The sequence below is a fragment of the Chionomys nivalis genome, chromosome 18, assembly GCF_950005125.1.
Source record: "Chionomys nivalis chromosome 18, mChiNiv1.1, whole genome shotgun sequence".
NCBI classification, from domain to species: Eukaryota; Metazoa; Chordata; class Mammalia; order Rodentia; family Cricetidae; genus Chionomys; species Chionomys nivalis.
The window spans coordinates 40,811,661-40,828,962 of record NC_080103.1 but is presented as its reverse complement, the minus strand read 5'-3'; the positions used below and the strand labels follow the sequence as shown (position 1 = coordinate 40,828,962).

The 17,302-nt window shown below is 44.2% G+C and overlaps 1 protein-coding gene across 2 annotated transcripts; it reads left to right on the top strand.

Moving 5' to 3' along the window:
* The first annotated feature begins 1,910 nt into the window (after positions 1-1,910).
* Rpl34 (ribosomal protein L34) lies at positions 1,911-5,157 on the top strand. 2 transcript variants are annotated; one of them, XM_057793515.1, is made up of 5 exons: positions 1,911-2,100; positions 2,960-3,033; positions 3,114-3,213; positions 3,668-3,771; positions 5,028-5,157. In XM_057793515.1, the coding sequence occupies exons 2-5, from the start codon at positions 2,969-2,971 to the stop codon at positions 5,110-5,112; spliced, it is 354 nt and encodes a 117-aa protein (XP_057649498.1). In that variant the 5' UTR covers positions 1,911-2,100; positions 2,960-2,968; the 3' UTR covers positions 5,113-5,157. The 2 variants fall into 2 exon arrangements, with proteins under 2 accessions (XP_057649498.1, XP_057649499.1); XM_057793516.1 differs by lacking the exon at positions 1,911-2,100 and adding an exon at positions 2,365-2,521.
* Positions 5,158-17,302: the final 12,145 nt, after the last annotated feature.

The window sequence follows — 17,302 nt, the reverse complement described above, 5'->3', positions numbered from 1 at the left end:
CAAAAAAACCAAAAGCCAAAAACGGGAAGAAAAAAAAAAGTGGGAAAGAGGGTGGTTAGAGCAAAAATTAGTCAGGAACAATGGCATGCATATGAAATAGCATAATGGACCTATTATTTTATATGCTAACAAAATTAATTTGATGAATTAATTTGAAGACGTAAGTGATTCTTTTTTTCTTTGAGACAGGGTTTCTCTGTGTAGTCCTGGCTTTCCTGGAACTCCTTCTGTAGACCAGGCTGGCCTCTGCTTCCTGAGTACTGGGATCAAAGGTGTGTAACATTACTGTAGGCCCAGCATATTTTAAAAAGGTTATACAATGTTTCTAATTTGTTTGTTTTTCTTTTTGTTTTTTCAGACAGGGTTTCTCTGTGTAGCTTTGTAGCTTGTCCTGGAATTTGCTCTTTAGACCAGGATGGCCTCAAACTCACAGAGATCTGCCAGCTTCTGCCTCCTGAGTGCTGAGATTAAATGCTTGCATCACCACCACCAAGCAGGAATTCTTTTTTTAAAAAGTAAGACACAAACTGCTCAATTTCAAAGAGTGTCGAATTTGATCCCATTAATATTAACTTTTTATCAAAAACCCTTAAAAATTACACTAAAATATGTTAAACCTCAAATGTCCACAGTCCGAACCAGAAAAGTATTTTAGGTTCATCTTTTAGTTTTACAAAAATTATAAAATAATATAAAGAGAAATTAATGCAGAGATGAGCAGAAAACTAAACAAAGGAGAGTAACAAAAACAAATGAGGGTCTTTTGAGAATTTTACTAGGAATTTTGTATTTTCAGCAAGATTGATCGATAAACATGCAAATATCGGTTGAAAGAGAAGAAAACTCGCATAATAGGGTTAAATATAACCTGGGAAAATTACAACAGCAAGACCATTTTCTACTGCGATGGAAGGGCACTCACGGAACTGTATTAACAACATGCATTGTACAATGTAAGAGCTCCCACAGTACTCTGCGCAGCAAAGTCTCTCTAAAAAAAGAGAGATGGGATCTTAAGGAAATGTATTCCTTCGATCATTTATTCAAAAACTACGCTTATCTCTGTACACCAGCCTTTATCTGATGCCTGCCACAGGGACAGGTAGGAATCCTGAGTCGAAGAACACGGACGACAGGCTGGAGAGCTATTTGAGAGCCAAGGGAAGGATAGAAGCAAGGGCACTTCATAACATTTTCCTTTCAGAGACTTACGGACTTGCCCAAAATGATAGCTAGTAAATGCTCGTTTCAAAGTCTGTAAAGTTAGGCCGGGCGGAGGTGGCGCACGCCTTTAATCCCAGCACTTGGGAGGCAGAGGCAGGCGGATCTCTGTGAGTTCGAGACCAGCCTGATCTACAGAGCTAGTTCCAGAAAAGGCTCCAAAGCTACAGAGAAACCCTGTCTCGAAAAACCAAAAAAAAAAAAAAAAAAAAAAAAAGTCTGTAAAGTTTGTGCTCTGCCTAAACGACAGAAGGAAAGGTTGAAAACGAGAAGGGCCTAGGTCACCTTATGGGATGTCAGTAGAGTTTTACACCCAGGTCTAACCACTCTAGGCTAAACGTGTCGTAGCGCCCCTGTTTTCTTTCAGGGGCGTGTGTCGGAGGACTCGGGGGGAGGGAGTGGTGCTCCTCTGTCATTGACTTTTGCTTCCACAGCAACACTCTAATTTTTCGCGGGACGTTCCTACGTGAGGCTAGAAAACATGCCGCCTACGGAAATCGCTCCATGCGTTCCGGCCCGCACAGCTTCCGCCGCGTCCGCGTCCGTACAACCGTACAACATGGCGGTGTCCTCTCCAACACGCCTCTTTCTCTGACACACTTCCTGTCCTGTGCAGTCCTACTTGACCTTTGCCCTCGCCCTCCCCTTCCTTTTCCTCTTCCGGGGACGGTGCTCAGAGGTATGGCGGCTTGTTTCTTCTCAGTGTTACCCCCGTTTACAATCCGCAGCCATCGGAGGAGTTAGGCGGGCGGGACGTCCAGGGGGACAGTGCCGCAGCTGGCGTGAGGGCGAGGGGCGAGGAGAGGCGTGTGGCGGGCGCGTCCTCGGCTCGGGTCGTGGTAGTAAAGCTCTCAGCGACCGCGACAGCGGAGCCCTCGGGTAGGCGGCCGCCCCCCGGTTGATGTCTGCTCTGATAGTGAGCGAGACGCGATAGCTGGGACGGTGGCGGAAGCTGCCTTGGTGATGAAGACAGAGCTCAGATAGCGGCCGTTTACACTGGGTTTCTGTGCGGGCTTAAGGACCGGACGGTTGGGTCCCTTTAATGTCGGAAGACAGCTTAGCTTGGCTGATCTCGGCAGGCCGATGCCTGTGTTCCTTGGCTGATCTCGGCAGGCCGATGCCTGTGTTCCTTGGGGTAGCTCACATGAGAACGAAGTTGCATGGGCTGCCGCTGCGGGCTGGAGGGTCGTTTAAATGCCGTGAACAGCTCGGAAACGGAGCCCACTAATAGATAGACTCCTCAGGGATGCTGCTTTGCAACAGGACCTAGGTTCCCCAACAGCATGTGCCAGTATCGAGGGTGAGATGGTTTGATGTCTTAATCCCAGTGGTAGCTGTGTGAACTGGGGGGAAATACTGTCTTAGAAGAAGCCAGCAGCTGGCTCTGTATTGCCAGCAAATGGCATTGCCGAGGATTCACCTCGAGGGTCTCACTTGCTCTCACCCTGTAAATCGGTGTTTCTCCAACTTTCCTGGTTACTGCTTTGTCTAGACACCAAAGAAAACAGAGTCTTTGAGGAAATGGGTCCACGGTCGGGGCTTTAACTAACTCCGTACTTGATTATCAGTAGGAAAGCCATTGATTAGTGATTTCTAAACGGATACAGTTTTTAAATGTGGAATTCTTTAGAATGCATGAATGTGTAAGATGTGTTATTTGGTGATGCTTTCTAGTTGGACTTAAGTTTACAGTGAAACGTGTTTGTTTTTTTTGTTTGTTTTTTTTTTTAAATTTTAGGCACTCAGAATGGTCCAGCGTTTGACATACCGTCGTAGGCTCTCCTACAACACAGCCTCCAACAAAACTAGGCTGTAAGTATTTTCTTCCGAATTTAAAATACCTGTTGTCGCCTTCTCTGTGACACTGAGCTGCTCACACCCTTCCTTCCTAGGTCTCGAACTCCTGGCAACAGGATTGTTTACCTTTACACCAAGAAGGTTGGAAAAGCACCGAAATCAGCATGCGGTGTGTGCCCGGGCCGACTCCGAGGGGTGAGTGCCTTTCTGAGAGTTGAATACCTTGGCGGGGAAGTGACTGCAGGCAGCTAACTATTAAGACGACTGGGAATTGTGTTTTTTTTTTGTTTTGTTTTGTTTTGTTTATTTTTTGGTTTTTCGAGACAGGGTTTCTCTGTGGTTTTGGAACCTGCCCTGGAACTAGCTCTTGTAGACCAGGCTGGTCTCGAACTCACAGAGATCCGCCTGCCTCTGCCTCCCGAGTGCTGGGATTAAAGGCGTGCGCCACCACCGAAATATCTGGGTCCACACCTGCTGAGGACACGGATCATTTTCTTTAATAACCAATGTGAGAAGCAGCTGGCGTGCTTTTCAGGAAAAGCAGTGGTCTGTTCCCTCTGTAGCCTAGTTTCCCACTTGTGGTTCCTGCTGGGAAGTGTCTGTTTTTACTTAAGCACCCCAGAGTAATTGCGGTCATTTCATTACCCAGGTTCGTGCTGTGAGACCAAAAGTCCTCATGAGATTGTCTAAGACAAAGAAGCATGTCAGTCGGGCCTATGGTGGCTCCATGTGTGCCAAGTGTGTCCGTGACAGGTGAGTGGGGTGTCTGAGCCGCCGTGTGTTTCTGTTGTGAGTCTTCCCTGGCAGCTGATAGATAGATAGGTGTTGGAGAAAACACCGATACTCTGGTTGTGTCAGAACGTCGGGGGGGACATCTTTAAAATAGCTTTGGTTTTTAGAGAAAAGACGGGAAAGAAATGGCGAATTCGTATTTGATAGTAGGCAGCTGGGGAGGAGATGGAACAGGTGAACTCAGCAAAGCCAAGAATCATCTAATAAAGCAGAAGCAGGCTGCAGCAGAGTAAATGGAAGTCATTCACGCAGCAAGGTGAGGGTTTTGCAGGGGAAGAGGAAGTGTGCTTGCCTTGCCGCCTGATGCTGCCTGGGAGGGTTTGGCAGGGAGGGACTAACTTGGTTATTAGAAAGACTCTTGAGTGAGGGTGGTCGTAGAGCGATAACTGCTGAGCACCAGCTAACATCCGTGTGCACCTGGATGAATTTTTTGGGTAGGTTTTTGGTGAAGAAACCAGCACTTAGGTTCAAGTTCAGATGACTGGAAAGGGGCAATGCCCTGAGTATCTGTGGAAAGACTGAGAAAATTGGTGAGGGGGATTTCGGAATGGGTGGGGTTTGGACTCTGGTTTATTTGGTTAGTTTTATAAATGTCCTAGCCAAGTGTTTAGATCAGATTTTCTTGACAACAGTCGGCCTGCCTTGTTTTTGAAAAAAGTTTGTTAGGGAGTGAAACCTAGTGCATTAATACAAACACAGGACAAATATTCTGTGGAACAGGCAACCTGAATTTTATATGTAAAATTTAAAAGAGAAAATTCATGTAGTTGGAGAAACTGGGGTGGCATTTGAGGCCAAAACTGAATTATGGAAACAGAAAGGATATTCAAGACTGCTATTTGACCTGGTACAGAAAGGAGATGGTGGCCTTGGCTCTGTTCTTTACCCTGCATTCTAGTTTCAGCAGCTAGCTGGTTTTTATGGGAAATATCCTAGTACCCAGGGTTGGCACTGCCTCAAACATTCTTGATTGACCTTCCCTCTTCCTAGGAATAAGTTGTGTATGGGTTGCCTAAAACTAGCCAACACGGCCCATTTTATTTATAGTTATCGTGAAACAGGCAAGAGTAGGAATTAGAATTGCCATTTGTAAATGTCCTTGTACTCTCAAGCTGTGGATGTTTGTACATTTCTCTAGGCTCTTGCTTTGCTCCATCTTATAATGATAATTTTCCAGTGTTCAATAAATGATAATCGAGGTTTGTTTTTCTTCGTAGGATCAAGCGGGCTTTCCTTATTGAGGAGCAGAAAATTGTTGTGAAAGTGTTGAAGGCACAAGCGCAGAGTCAGAAAGCGAAATAAATGTGCGGCTTTTTTAATAAAAGGTCAAGGCTTGGTCTGTGCTTCTGTTCCGTGTGATTTGTTTAGAGGGGAGGACTTGGATGATTCCTTTAAGAGAAATGATAGCTGAACTGGATGTCATGGTTGCTAGACTCTTGGGTAGTTCCAATCATTGTGAGTGGCTTGAGAATAGTCCTCTCAATGCCACTTAGACCATTTCATGATATCTCTTACCCCACCAAACCAGAAACCTCCAGGAATGAAGTCTTTAAAATTGTACTTAAATCCTCTTTTTTTTTTAAAAAGTTCTGATAAGGGGAGTTTGAACACCTACTTCTACAAAAACCCTTAGTAAATCTCAGATTTCAGTTTTTGTTGGATTTATAGTTCAGGTTGGTACATTAAAGTATGAGTTGCTAATGCTGGTTTGAACAAGTTTTTGAGGCTCTCAAATGCTGCGAGAACTAGCATGGGTCCCCTTTAGATTTGTTAATGTATTTCCTTTGTGTTGCCTCATTAGCTGGTGAGGTGACAACACAGTCTACAGAGGGGTTTTTCATGGTGACTTACGGTAAAAGACACATCTGCCACTGGAGAGATGGTCATTTATGGGCAGTTGCTGTTCTTGAAGAGTTACTTGGTTCCCAGCACCCACCTGGGAACTTAGAACTGTAGGCATGGCCTGAGTTAGAAGCCATAGCACCAGTAAAAGCCAGACAAGGTGATGTTCTGTAGCCCCGGTTGTGGAAGCAGGAGAGCATACGTAACAAGTGGAGAAAGATGCCAGAGGCTTGTGGCCAGCCAGCGTAGCTAAAACAGGCTCCACATTTAGCAAGTGGCCCTGTCTCCTATGCTGGACAACGCAGGATAATACTCAGTATTGAAAGTGCACACAAGATAATTTAGATGAGAATCAAATAGCCTTGGCCTCAGCTTAACTCCTTGACTTTAGTGGGTTGTACTTCACCAAAGTGCTTTGCAGTCCTATGGCGTTGGCATTAGTGTCTTCACAGCACTTTGTAACAGGTTAAATGTTTAAAACTTAAAGTTGATCACTTGTTCATTCATCTACAGGATAGTTTTTTAAAAGATGGACACCCAAAGTTCATAAACACAAGAAAGGAAGTTCTCAGTTTGCTTACTGTCCAGGACCCATTTTTCCATGTTAGGTTGAGCAATGTGACTGAACAGGGGCTTTTAAAAAATTTTTAATGATAGGTTGGTTGAGGCAGGAGTATGTACATGTATGTTTTCTGGCCTCAGAGGCCAGAAGCATTAGAGTTACGAGGTGGGTGCTGGAAATCAAACTGAGCAGTAGCAACTCAACCTAGTAGATCCTGTCAAGGTTCAGCCAAATAAATGGGTTAACAGCTCTGAGAAAGTTACTGTATTAAAACATAGTGTACAAGCGGTTCGCTTCACCTCTTCTAAATTACAAGTATTTATACTTCAAAACATCTTTGTAGACAATTTGGAAAGTCTGGGAAACAAGACATCTTTTTTGAGACAGGGTTGCTCTTTTGCCCTGCCCTGAAACTCAACTGTAGACCAGGCAGGCCTTGAAGTCACAGAGATCCACCTGCCTCTGCCTCCTAGGTGCTGGGATTAAAGGCGTGCGCCATCATGCCCCCTGGCTCTGGAAATAAATACCCGCTTATTTCGGTACTTAGAATATTAAGATTTTTACCCTTCCATTCTGTTTGCAAGGCAAACAGGATAATGAAAAATTGAAAGCATAGTATGTGTAAATTTTCAGTTCTTTTCCGATAACTGTTCAAAAGCATGTTAGTGTCTTGGTATGGCCATAATTTAAATATTTCTTGTAGGATATTCAAGCTAGTTGGAGTTTTCTCTTAAAATCTGAATATTCATACATATTTAACTTTCTCACTTGAAATACCATACGTAAGATACGGTGTAAATGTAGTGCCAATGCCATCCAAGTCACCCAAGTGGATTTTTAACTCAGTTTGGCGGGGGTGGAGAAGTGGGGATGGGAAATCAAGTTTTTATTGAATCCAGTTTTGGTTCTGCGTGTGACAAAGCAGTCTTGACAGGCCCCTAAGACGACATGTGAATGTAGTCAGTGGTTTTCTTTTCAAAGTCTAGTATTTCTCCTTCCGTTGAATTGCTTATAAATTCCATCAGAAGGTTGAGGGGGTCTTTTACCCTTAAAAGCAGAAAAGTCTCCATCTGCTTAAGCAAATCAAGGTTGTTTTCAGCAGCTACATATTAATAACATGCCGCTTCAGCCTACTGATGAGCTTGACGATGGCAACCTGCAAGAGCAGCTGAGCTTTCCAACTCAAGTCACTCACAGTCTGTGGGTTAAGATGCTGCTTAGTCCTGAATGTTAGTTTTTCTCTAGTGCGCATTACTTGGTCACTATCTTATGATGATTGGCGTCATCACTGCCTCGTCTTAGCTTGTGAAAGCAGTTGTGTGTGTCTGTCGCTGCAGCTCTAAAATACAGTGTGAGACGGGCGGTGGTGGTGCACGCCTTTAATCCCAGCACTTGGGAGGCAGAGGCAGGCGGATCTCTGTGAGTTCGAGACCAGCCTGGTCTACAAGACTAGTTCCAAGACAGGCTCCAAAACCACAGAGAAACCCTGTCTCGAAAAACCAAAAATAAATAAATAAATAAATAAATAAATAAATAAATAAATAAATAAATAAATAAATAAATAAAATACAGTGTGAGTATGTAGACCCGGACAATGGCACACCCCACAGCCCTGGAGAGCTGGGTGGTGAGCATGGCACACCCCACTATCACTGGGTCTGCTACCAGTTTACAGGGATGCGCTTGGATGCTCTCTGTTTCTTTGGTACTTATTTGAAAAATATATGCCCTTTTAAAAGGTATAAATAGTTATTAATAACTTAATTCTGTAAATCTCTAGCTTTTTTTTTTTTTGAGGGGGAAGGGCTATTTTGTTGAGACAGTGTCTCACTATATAGCCGTGGCTATTCCCAAACTCAATATATAGACCAGGCTGGCCTCAAACTCACAGAGATCATCCTGCATCTGCCCCCTAGCACTGCGATTAAAGGTGTGCACCACCGTGCCTGGCTAATTTTGAAAAAAATCTCAAATCATTTCATGAATCTAGTGTGTCTAAATGTAGGGGACAATAAGTATCAGTTCTCTTTAAACAACGAAAATTCAGTGTGGTGAGTGTTTGTTTTGTAAGTCAGGAATAGAAAAGTTCGCATTTTCTTGAGTTTTTAATTCTTATTTGGTTTGGGCTGCTGGAAGAAGTTACCACATACTGGTTAATTTAAACAACAAACATTTGCTTCTTGAAGTTGAGGCTACAAAGTCCAGAGTGGTAGCAGATTCAGCATCTAGAAACTCTTTCTTCCTGGCTGGGTAATGGCCGTCTTTTCTCCTGTCTGTAGTCAGAGGTTCATCCATTCTCTGTGACCCAGGTTCTCCCCGTAACCCCAGATCCTAACCATCCCTTTGGAAGTCTATTGAACAGACACACATTGAGGACACATAGGTACCTCAAACCTGTAATGCTTCCCGAGTTAAGATTTACAATATGATGCCGGGCTGTGGTGGCGCACGCCCTTATTCCCAGCACTCAGGAGGCAGAGGTAGTTAGTTCTCTGAGTTCAAGGCCAGCCTGATCTACAAAGAGAGTGTCCGGACAGCCAGGACTGTTAAGAAAAGAAGAAAAAAAAAAAGATATACAATATTGAATCAAAAACTGCTTCTGGTCTTCCCAAATCTCAGCTGCCAATCATAGCAGGCTTTCTTGTGTTATTCTGGTGAGCATGAAGGATTATACAATGGTTCCCACTTTGTAAACTTGCCTTGGTGCTCTCAACCGACACCTAATAACTGCTAAGTGCTGTTGGGTAAATACTAGTACAGTAGCTGGTAGACCATGTTAAATGTAGTGTGCCTCTCGCTCGCTCTCGCTCGCTCTCGCTCACACACACATGCAGGATTGAAGGGAAAGCCCTGCTATGTAACTAAGGAGTTCAATGGACAGGTAAACTTGGCTTTTCTAAGGAATTGATTTGTAAGTCCACGGTAAGAATAAGTAGTTACTAGCTGTGAGCAGAACATCCAGACAAAGGAACTGACCCAGGCCAAATACCAGGAATCGAACAGCTTGCATAGAGATACAGTTAATTCAGTGCAATGCTATTCTTTCTGTGTTTACAGTCCCACGCCTGAAATGTGTGAACATTTCCAGTTACTAAGAAGAAACATGCCCGTCGCCATACAGAGTTTAATAAAGGGCCACATCTGCAATGCTTTTTCCATCCCAAAGGAGATCAATGAGAGAAAACCTTGCTATACTGCTTATTTTAGCGAGGACAAAAACTCCCCTTTGCGTTAGGGAATATTTAAATTACAAAAAGCCCTGGGTCATTTCCACAGTGGCCTCCTACACTGTGAAGGAGGGAAAGGATCAAATGTATTGACTGAATTCCCCTGCCACTCTTCCCGCTTCTGTATTCCTTGGCCCACACCAACAGCCTGAGGGCTCAGCTCTCTCTGCTCTTTTAGACTTGGAAATAGGCTTACAGCATGACAGGCCCAAAGAACAAATGGACTTGAAGAGAATTCAGATATTTACTGCATTGACGTGTTAGTCATGCAAAGACTGTCGGGTACATGGTGTCTCTCATACGTTTCAACTCTTCCATTGTAGAGTGAGAGTAGCCATAGACAATGCACAAATGAATGAGCATTACTGTGTTCCAATAAATCTTTATTAGCAAATGTGTGTAAGTATGGCCCACAAGTCACAGTTTGTGGGCTCTGTGACTCTGTGATCTTACTTCTAGTCATAGCTACTGACTGCAACTTCATGATTGATTTCAACAGCCATTGCCTTGTTAGATCTCATCAGTCGGGACAGTAGAAATGAAAGGGCATCTTGCTTTCAGCCTACTTAGCTTTTCAGGAGTCTTTGGAGTACACATCACTAAAACAGGGGTGCAGTGCAATGACCAGCCTTCTTTGGCTTGCATATTCCTCACAACGTTTTTGAAAAGTGTTTAGACCCTGGCAGATGAATAGATTGTCATCTAAAACTTCTCATTAGGATTTTAAATCGTGGGCTAAAGAGATGGTTTGGCAGTTAAGAGCAATGTTTCTCTTCTGTGTCAGACAGGGAAAGACAAGCTCTACCAGTAGCTTTTCCTTCCTTCACAATCCTTCAGAAATTATAAGTGTGCCGGGCGGTGGTGGCACACACCTTTAATCCCAGGATTTGGGAGGCAGAGGTAGGTGGGTCTCTGTGAGTTCGAGGTCAGCCTGGTCTACAGAGCGAGTTCCAGGACAGGCTCCAAAGCAACAGAGAGAAACCCTATCTCGAAAAACAAAAACAAACAAAAAATTATAAATGATTGTGGGTTAACAACATAGACAAAAATCTCCTTATCAGAGATTTCATGCCGTTGAGGATTGACAATGAATGAAAAGGTGGAATTAATAAAATACATACTTCAGCTCACAAATGCTGTGGAGAAAAATGAAGCAGCTAAAGAACATGGAACAAAAGGTGCAAGCATGGAGTCGCTGTCTAAGTGGGTCCGCCTGGGAAGGACACACGCAGTGTGCTGGGCACGAGGAAGGAGTCACAGTTCTAGCAGAGAACTGTGCTAGAGATGGCGCCACTTGGCTGAACTGGAGGCAGAGAGTGGTAAAAATGAGGTCACAGAGTTCATAGGTGCTGGATTGTATTGGTCCTTAGGATTCCCTGTTAGGACCTACATGGCTTTCAGTCCTGGTCTAGAAAGCCTCTACTCTAGGTTGCATGCTTTAGAGGTTTTAGTTTTCTCCTGGACATACCTCATCCTGTAATCAGAGTCCAGGATACCCCAGGTTGCTGTGTGTTCCCTGTCTAGACATGATCCCAGAAACTCCTGCCCTGGTCTCCCCAAACCCATTCATGGTGTATCCTTCTTCTCTGGGGTGTTGTTGATGTCCTCACCTGAAGCCTGCCTGTGGGTGTTTGAGGGAGGTTGGAAGGCATGTGGGTGTGTGCTAAACTAGCCACACATCTGCAAATGAAGACCTTCGAGATAGAAACAACCAGAGGTCTGGGAAAGTCAGGGCTACACAGGGAACAAGCTATATCTGTAACGCTATGTTTGGACAGTGAAATCTAAAGAGTTCTGGAAGTCTAATATCAGATCCACCTTCAACACCTATGTCCAAGTGGTAGGCTGGAACTTGTCTCTGTGAACCGCTCATTGGCATGATTTATATGACTTATGTAAGCATTTGACAGAAGGTGTTGTCCTGTATTTCCTTGCTCTGAGTTTTGCAGATGTCAAGGCAGGCCTGGGTTCTGGCTCCCGAGCAGGGAAGCCACCAGAGCCGCCTTGCCTGGAAGCAGCTGCGCTGGTCCTAGATGCAGAATTATTCATGCGTTGCCCTCAAACTGTGTGTCTCCAGTCAATTCACCACGGACCATCAGATGACTCTGTGGTTTCCTTTCTTCTGGAAAGTGGAATGAAAGTGGAACGGTCGTGAAAGAGGCGGTGAGAAGAAGAATTAATGCCGGGGCTGGAGAGATGGCTCAGCGGTTAAGAGCACGACTGCTCTTCCAGAGGGCTGGGGTTCAGTTCCCAGCACCCACATGGCAGCTCACAACTGTCTGAAGATCCAGTTCCAGGGGATCTGACACCTTCACACCAGTGCACATAAAATAAAGTAAATAAACAATAAATATTTTTAAAAAAAGAATTAACAATGCCATCTTCTTGGGGGAAACCAGTTTTAGAGACGCTTTGTGGAATTCGAAAATCTAGAAATTGCTTTCTTTGAAACTGATAATTCTCCAGGGCCCCTTGGGCTATCTTAAGATAACCTGGCAAAGAAAGTAGGTAACCCAGCTGAAGGACTCAGCTGGAATGGAGACAGTGTTTACTTGAAGCTCGAAGGCCTGGAAGAGAGTGTTGGTTCCGTCACTGTTTCTGTCTGCTTGGCTGAGCCCCTCGTCCTGTCTGTTTGGGGTAGTGATTCCCAGCCTCCCATTTGTGCAGCCCTTGATAAATTTTACGGACTTGGTGGTGAATTGGGCATCTGCTGTGTTCCAAGCACTGTAAGGGGCTCCAAGCCTTGACACAGAAGCAGCGGAACCCCCTGGGAGTTCAGGTCTAGCTCCCGACAGATTAGCTTAGCCAGTGGGTCCAGCTAGCATAGCATCTGTGACACTTTAGGGACATGTGCCGAACACTGATAGAATGTATAGTCAGTCCTGCCAGTCAAATTGTCCTGAGTCCATGGCTTTCCAACACCCAATGAGTGTTGGATGCCGTTTATTATCCAGGCCTTGGTAGATGCTATGTAAATGAAGGCACACAAAGAATTTTCAGAATGGTTTTAATAAATACTTAAATTTCTAAGAATGCAACCACCATTTTAAACTGGGACAGATTATGGTTTTTTTCCTAAACATTAATCTGGAGAAATGTAACATGGGGGAAAAGGTAATAGTTCATAAAACTTTGATCTCTTGCCAGGTAATCCGAGATTCCCAAATGTCAACAAATAAATAAAAATGGAAATGTGTGGGTAAACTTGCTGAACTGCATTTTAAAAAATTCTTTGGTGCTAGATATTGTTTGCCCAGAATCTGACTAATGGTAAGCTTGTTTGTAACAGAAATACAAACGTCTGCCATGTGTCGCCAAGAGCATCATGACCTGAGTTTTTTGCTTTGCTACAAGTTTGTGAACCTCTACTGTTGGCGATTGGAAAACATCAAAGGGTTTTAAGCCCATTAAGATTTAGAAAGGTCCTTTGATGACAGAAGTGCTCGCTTTCACTCATTTCAGCATTGTTGACTGTCTGCGCGCGCGATAGGCACTGTGCGAGCACCGCTGTGGGGCCGGGGAGGTTTGGAGGCAGGCGAAGCCTCCTTTCTCTCCTAGGACCCTGGGTCCCCACGGTGCTCTGCTTCCGCGCACTCAGGTATAGGACATGGTGCAGTGGATAGAGCACAGGCTCCCTTTACTCGCTCATATGGCTTTGAGAAGTCACTTCAAGTCTGTGTTTTATGAGAATCCTAAATGAAAAAACTTTTTCCAAGATTGTTATAATAGCTGCCATCAGTTGGTAGTTTATATATGTAACTTCTGGTTTCCTAGTTCCTTTGCCCTCTTTCCTTAGAATCCTAAACTCAGAACACACCTGCCTTCAACACGTGTGAGTACGAGCCCATGTGCTGCCTTAAGGACTGTTTATATTTTTAGTTTTAAAATTCCTGGTGGTGGGGAGGGGACTGAGTCTCTGCTAGAAAAGAGCAGAGCGGGTGAGGCTGGTGAGTCATCGGTTCAAAGCCCGGCACCGCCTGTTCATAGAGACGTGGACAACAGAAAAGATGGACGTGCGTGCATGAACATGCCTGTTGAAGTACAAATAAAAGACGGCCCAGCAGTTGTAAGTACTCATGTACCGCCTAACAAGTGTCTGTAACTCCAGCTTCAGGGGATCTGACCCCCATTTCCAGCCTCCATAGCACATGTATACATATAGACAAAATGCTCAGAAAACGGAAATGAGTAAAATCTTTAAAAATAGACATCAGGAAGCCGGGCGGTGGTGGCGCACGCCTTTAATCCCAGCACTCGGGAGGCAGAGGCAGGCAGATCTCTGAGTTCGAGACCAGCCTGGTCTACAAGAGCTAGTTCCAGGACAGGCTCCAAAGCCACAGAGAAACCCTGTCTTGAAAAACCAAAAAAAAAAAAAAAAATAGACATCAGGGTTCAAGTCCAGGAGGACCTGAACTTCCCTTTTCTATTTCATAAATGTGAGTTTGACTATGTAGTCCGCAGTTTCACACTTGGGAGATTGACTTTAGGAAATCCCTTAAGAGATGGTTGAACAAGATACGTGTGTATCCTCCCATCTAAGGCTCAGGGAAGAAGGGATGGAAAGAGAGAGGAAGGAAGGAAGCAAACAAGCAAAAAGAAAGAAAAGGAAGGAAAAAGAAAGGAAGGAAGGAAGGAAGGAAGGAAGGAGGAAAAGAGAGAGAGAGAAGGGGAGGGAGAGAGAGAGAGACAGACAGACAGGCAGAACAGAAGAGAGGGAGGGGGTTGTGAAAACCTATCTGTGTGGCATAAGAGCCGTTACCATCATGATTCCACAGCAGGTGAGTGATCTTCCCTAGGCCTGCACAAGGCTGGGTGGCCACTAATCCTGGAAGGACTATGGAGCCCTACCCCTCCCTGCTGAACTGTTGGGGGATTCTGGAGGAGGAAGAGTCATTGCCTTCAGCTATGCATTCATAGGTGAGCCCACCAGCACTCATGGACAGTTCCAAACCCCTAGTCCATAGAAGCCCTGGTGAAACTCTGTGGTCACTACACAAAACAGATGACATGGTTATAAAGAGGGGACTTGTAGGGAAGGGGTGGGTAACTGGTGTGAGGGAGAGAGGGAGGCTCGAAGGCGGGAGTAAACTGAATGTAGACAGACACATGAAATTGTCAAAGACCAAATTAATATGCATCATACTTAAAAGAAATCAGACTCCAAACTGGGCACTGAGTACTTTAACCCAAGCATTCAGGAGGCAGAGATAGGCAGATCTCTGAGTTCAAGGCCAGCCTGGTCTACAGCACGAGTTCCAGGACAGGCAGGGCTACAAAGAGAAACCCTGTCTTGAAAAACAAAAACAAAAAAAAAACAACAACAATAACAAAAAAAACCTAAAATTAAAAAAAAAAATCAGACTCCTGGGCTAAAGTAAATCAATCAGAATCTCTAAAACTGACATATGAACACATTCTCGTCAGGCTGGACCTTGGTCTGTCCTTCCACAAAGACAGGAGTGTGCATAGTTGTTTGGTGGAGATTTTCATCGCTTTTAGGCAATTCCAAAGACGGTTCTTACCCTCTCTCTGTCTCCGTCATCTGACCTATAGCTGTGGAGGAGATAATGAGGATTTCTGTGAAGCAGCTTCTGCTGTCCAAACCTGAGCTTGTGTGGTCAGGAGTTCTCTCTGTCATGATTAAAGGAACGTCACCATGTTGGAAATAATCGAAAAGTCAACTGATACCATCCAAATTCTGTGTCTTTGTGAGGGACCGTGGAAACACACACAACACACACACACACACACACATGGAGTTGAAGTGCCAAGCTGTATTTGATTAGTTCTGGGCAGAAGCGCATTATGGCATCTAAAAGCCACGACTGGAGACATCTATTCTGATGGGCCTAATGTTCTGCGGGTTTCCTTTCAACTGAACTTGAGGGAAAGTACTTTGATATAATGTACATATGGAAATATTTTACGGCATTCTTAAAAAGTTAGATATTTCATTTAATATATATAAAACATACTTTTTCTTCTCAATGTGCCTAAGTACAGGCAAATCAATGCCTTAAAGGGGCCTTCGTCATTTCAGCCAGCATAGTTTTGGTTTGTTTCCCTCTGTTGCTAAATAGACTGCGGAGTGTCTGGAAGGACCAGCTGACAGCCCTGGAGACAGGGTCTCTGCTCGAGGCTCCTGGCCATCAGCAGCGTCAGCAGCTGCTCAAATGCACCCCAAATTCTTACCTCTGGGGAGATCATTTCTGGAGGCGAGAAGGCGCTTTGATTTCCCGGCATCTCGAAAAGGTGCTGATGAGAGCGGCTGTGATCGTGGCCTCCCCTTTGCAGAGACTTCCTTGTGCTGAGCCCGTCCCCATATTTCACATGTGCAGTGAAATTGCAATCTGGCTTTTAGTTCCAATTCTTTGAAAAGATTAAAGACTGTTCATTTAGATGCTCTTCCTAACCTCGGGGTAAAGTACGCCTTGGAAAGATAGCGCGCAATCAAAAGAATCCACTACTGCTGGTTGTGTTGAAAATAAAATAAAAAAGAATAGGGAGTGGGTACAGATGATGGAAGGTGTCCTTCACCGGTCAGGTTTTTATCGTGTGTTTTAGTGACTTTTAAAAAACACTTATTGTGTGTATGTGTGTGTCTGTGTGCAAGTCTGTGAGCACACGCATGCCACAGCATACCCATAGCTGTGAGAAGACAATTTGTAGCAGTGGGCTCTCTGCTTCCACCTTGTGGGTTCCTACATACTAATTAAAAGATGTATTGTATTAAAAGATTAATAGAATTAGTCTTTGTGAAAATATTCAGTTGGCCAAAATTCGCCAAGCCCATTTTTAACATTTCATAAGTATATATGATTTTCAAGGCAGCTAGATAGATTGAAAACAACCCTGGGTTTGATATTTTATTCATCTGAAAATGATGCTTTCAGGAGATTTTTCTTTCATCTTTAAAGGAGTAAACCATTTGCATTTTAAAGACAGGCTTGAATGCCCCAAGAAGCAGCCTTTTCTACTTATGTTATATTTAATTACACTTATTTGATCACAGCATCGAGGCAAGTTTTTTAAAAATAAGTTTGCCTTTTTACTATGCTTGTGAATATAGCTGATGAATCTCAAGGTATCAAAAAATATGTTTGGCCAGAGTTGAACTGTGCATGACCGAGTCCTCGAAAAGAGAAAGCCTGCCCCACTGTGACCACAGAGAGAAATTACAAGTGGGAAGTTCAAATGGTTGTTTGAATTACACCAGCTTTGCAGGAAAGACATGTACAGTTATTTTCTACCAAAAAACCCCTACATGTTTGTGTTTATGTGAGTACATATTTAAATCTAAACTCTGAATGCTATGTATCAATACTTTCCTCTCTTGACACTCCACTCTTCTCTCCCTCCCAGGAGCCAAGTAAGACTTGAAAACACAGAAACTCAGCCTTGCACTTGGGCAGTTCCCTTTCTCTATTGAGAACCTTAGAATGCGAATGTCCATGAGGCACAAGGGATGGTCTCAGCCGCTTTTGGCCACGTCAGTGTCAGCATTTTGACCATCCTTATAGGTTAGAAATCAAGCTGGGTGGTGGTGGCACACCCTTTTAATCCCAGCACTGGGGAGGCAGAGGCTGGCTGATCTCTGTGAGTTCAAGGCCAAGCCTGGTCAACCGACTTCTGAAGAGTAAAGTTAACACCTGCTCTAGAGAATGATTGGATGGCATAGATAAGATGACATAGCACAGTTTTTTTTGTACGGTGGACATAAATACTGGTTGCCCTAATACCTCTGATTTTTCTGCTCTTTCTTTTTCTAATCTGGGTGTGTGTGTGTGTGTGTGTGTGTGTGTGTGTGTGTGTGGTAGCACACGCTGTGAAGTCTCTGCTACTTGGGAGGACAAGGCAGAGG

Bases quoted from the DNA above. Each gene is read 5' to 3' on its own strand.
- Rpl34 (XM_057793515.1), top strand. From the start codon at position 2,969: ATGGTCCAGCGTTTGACATACCGTCGTAGGCTCTCCTACAACACAGCC. The intron at 3,034-3,113 runs GTAAGTATTTTC...CTTCCTTCCTAG, and splicing joins GCCTCCAACAAAACTAGGCT to GTCTCGAACTCCTGGCAACA. The intron at 3,214-3,667 runs GTGAGTGCCTTT...TTCATTACCCAG, and splicing joins GCCCGGGCCGACTCCGAGGG to GTTCGTGCTGTGAGACCAAA.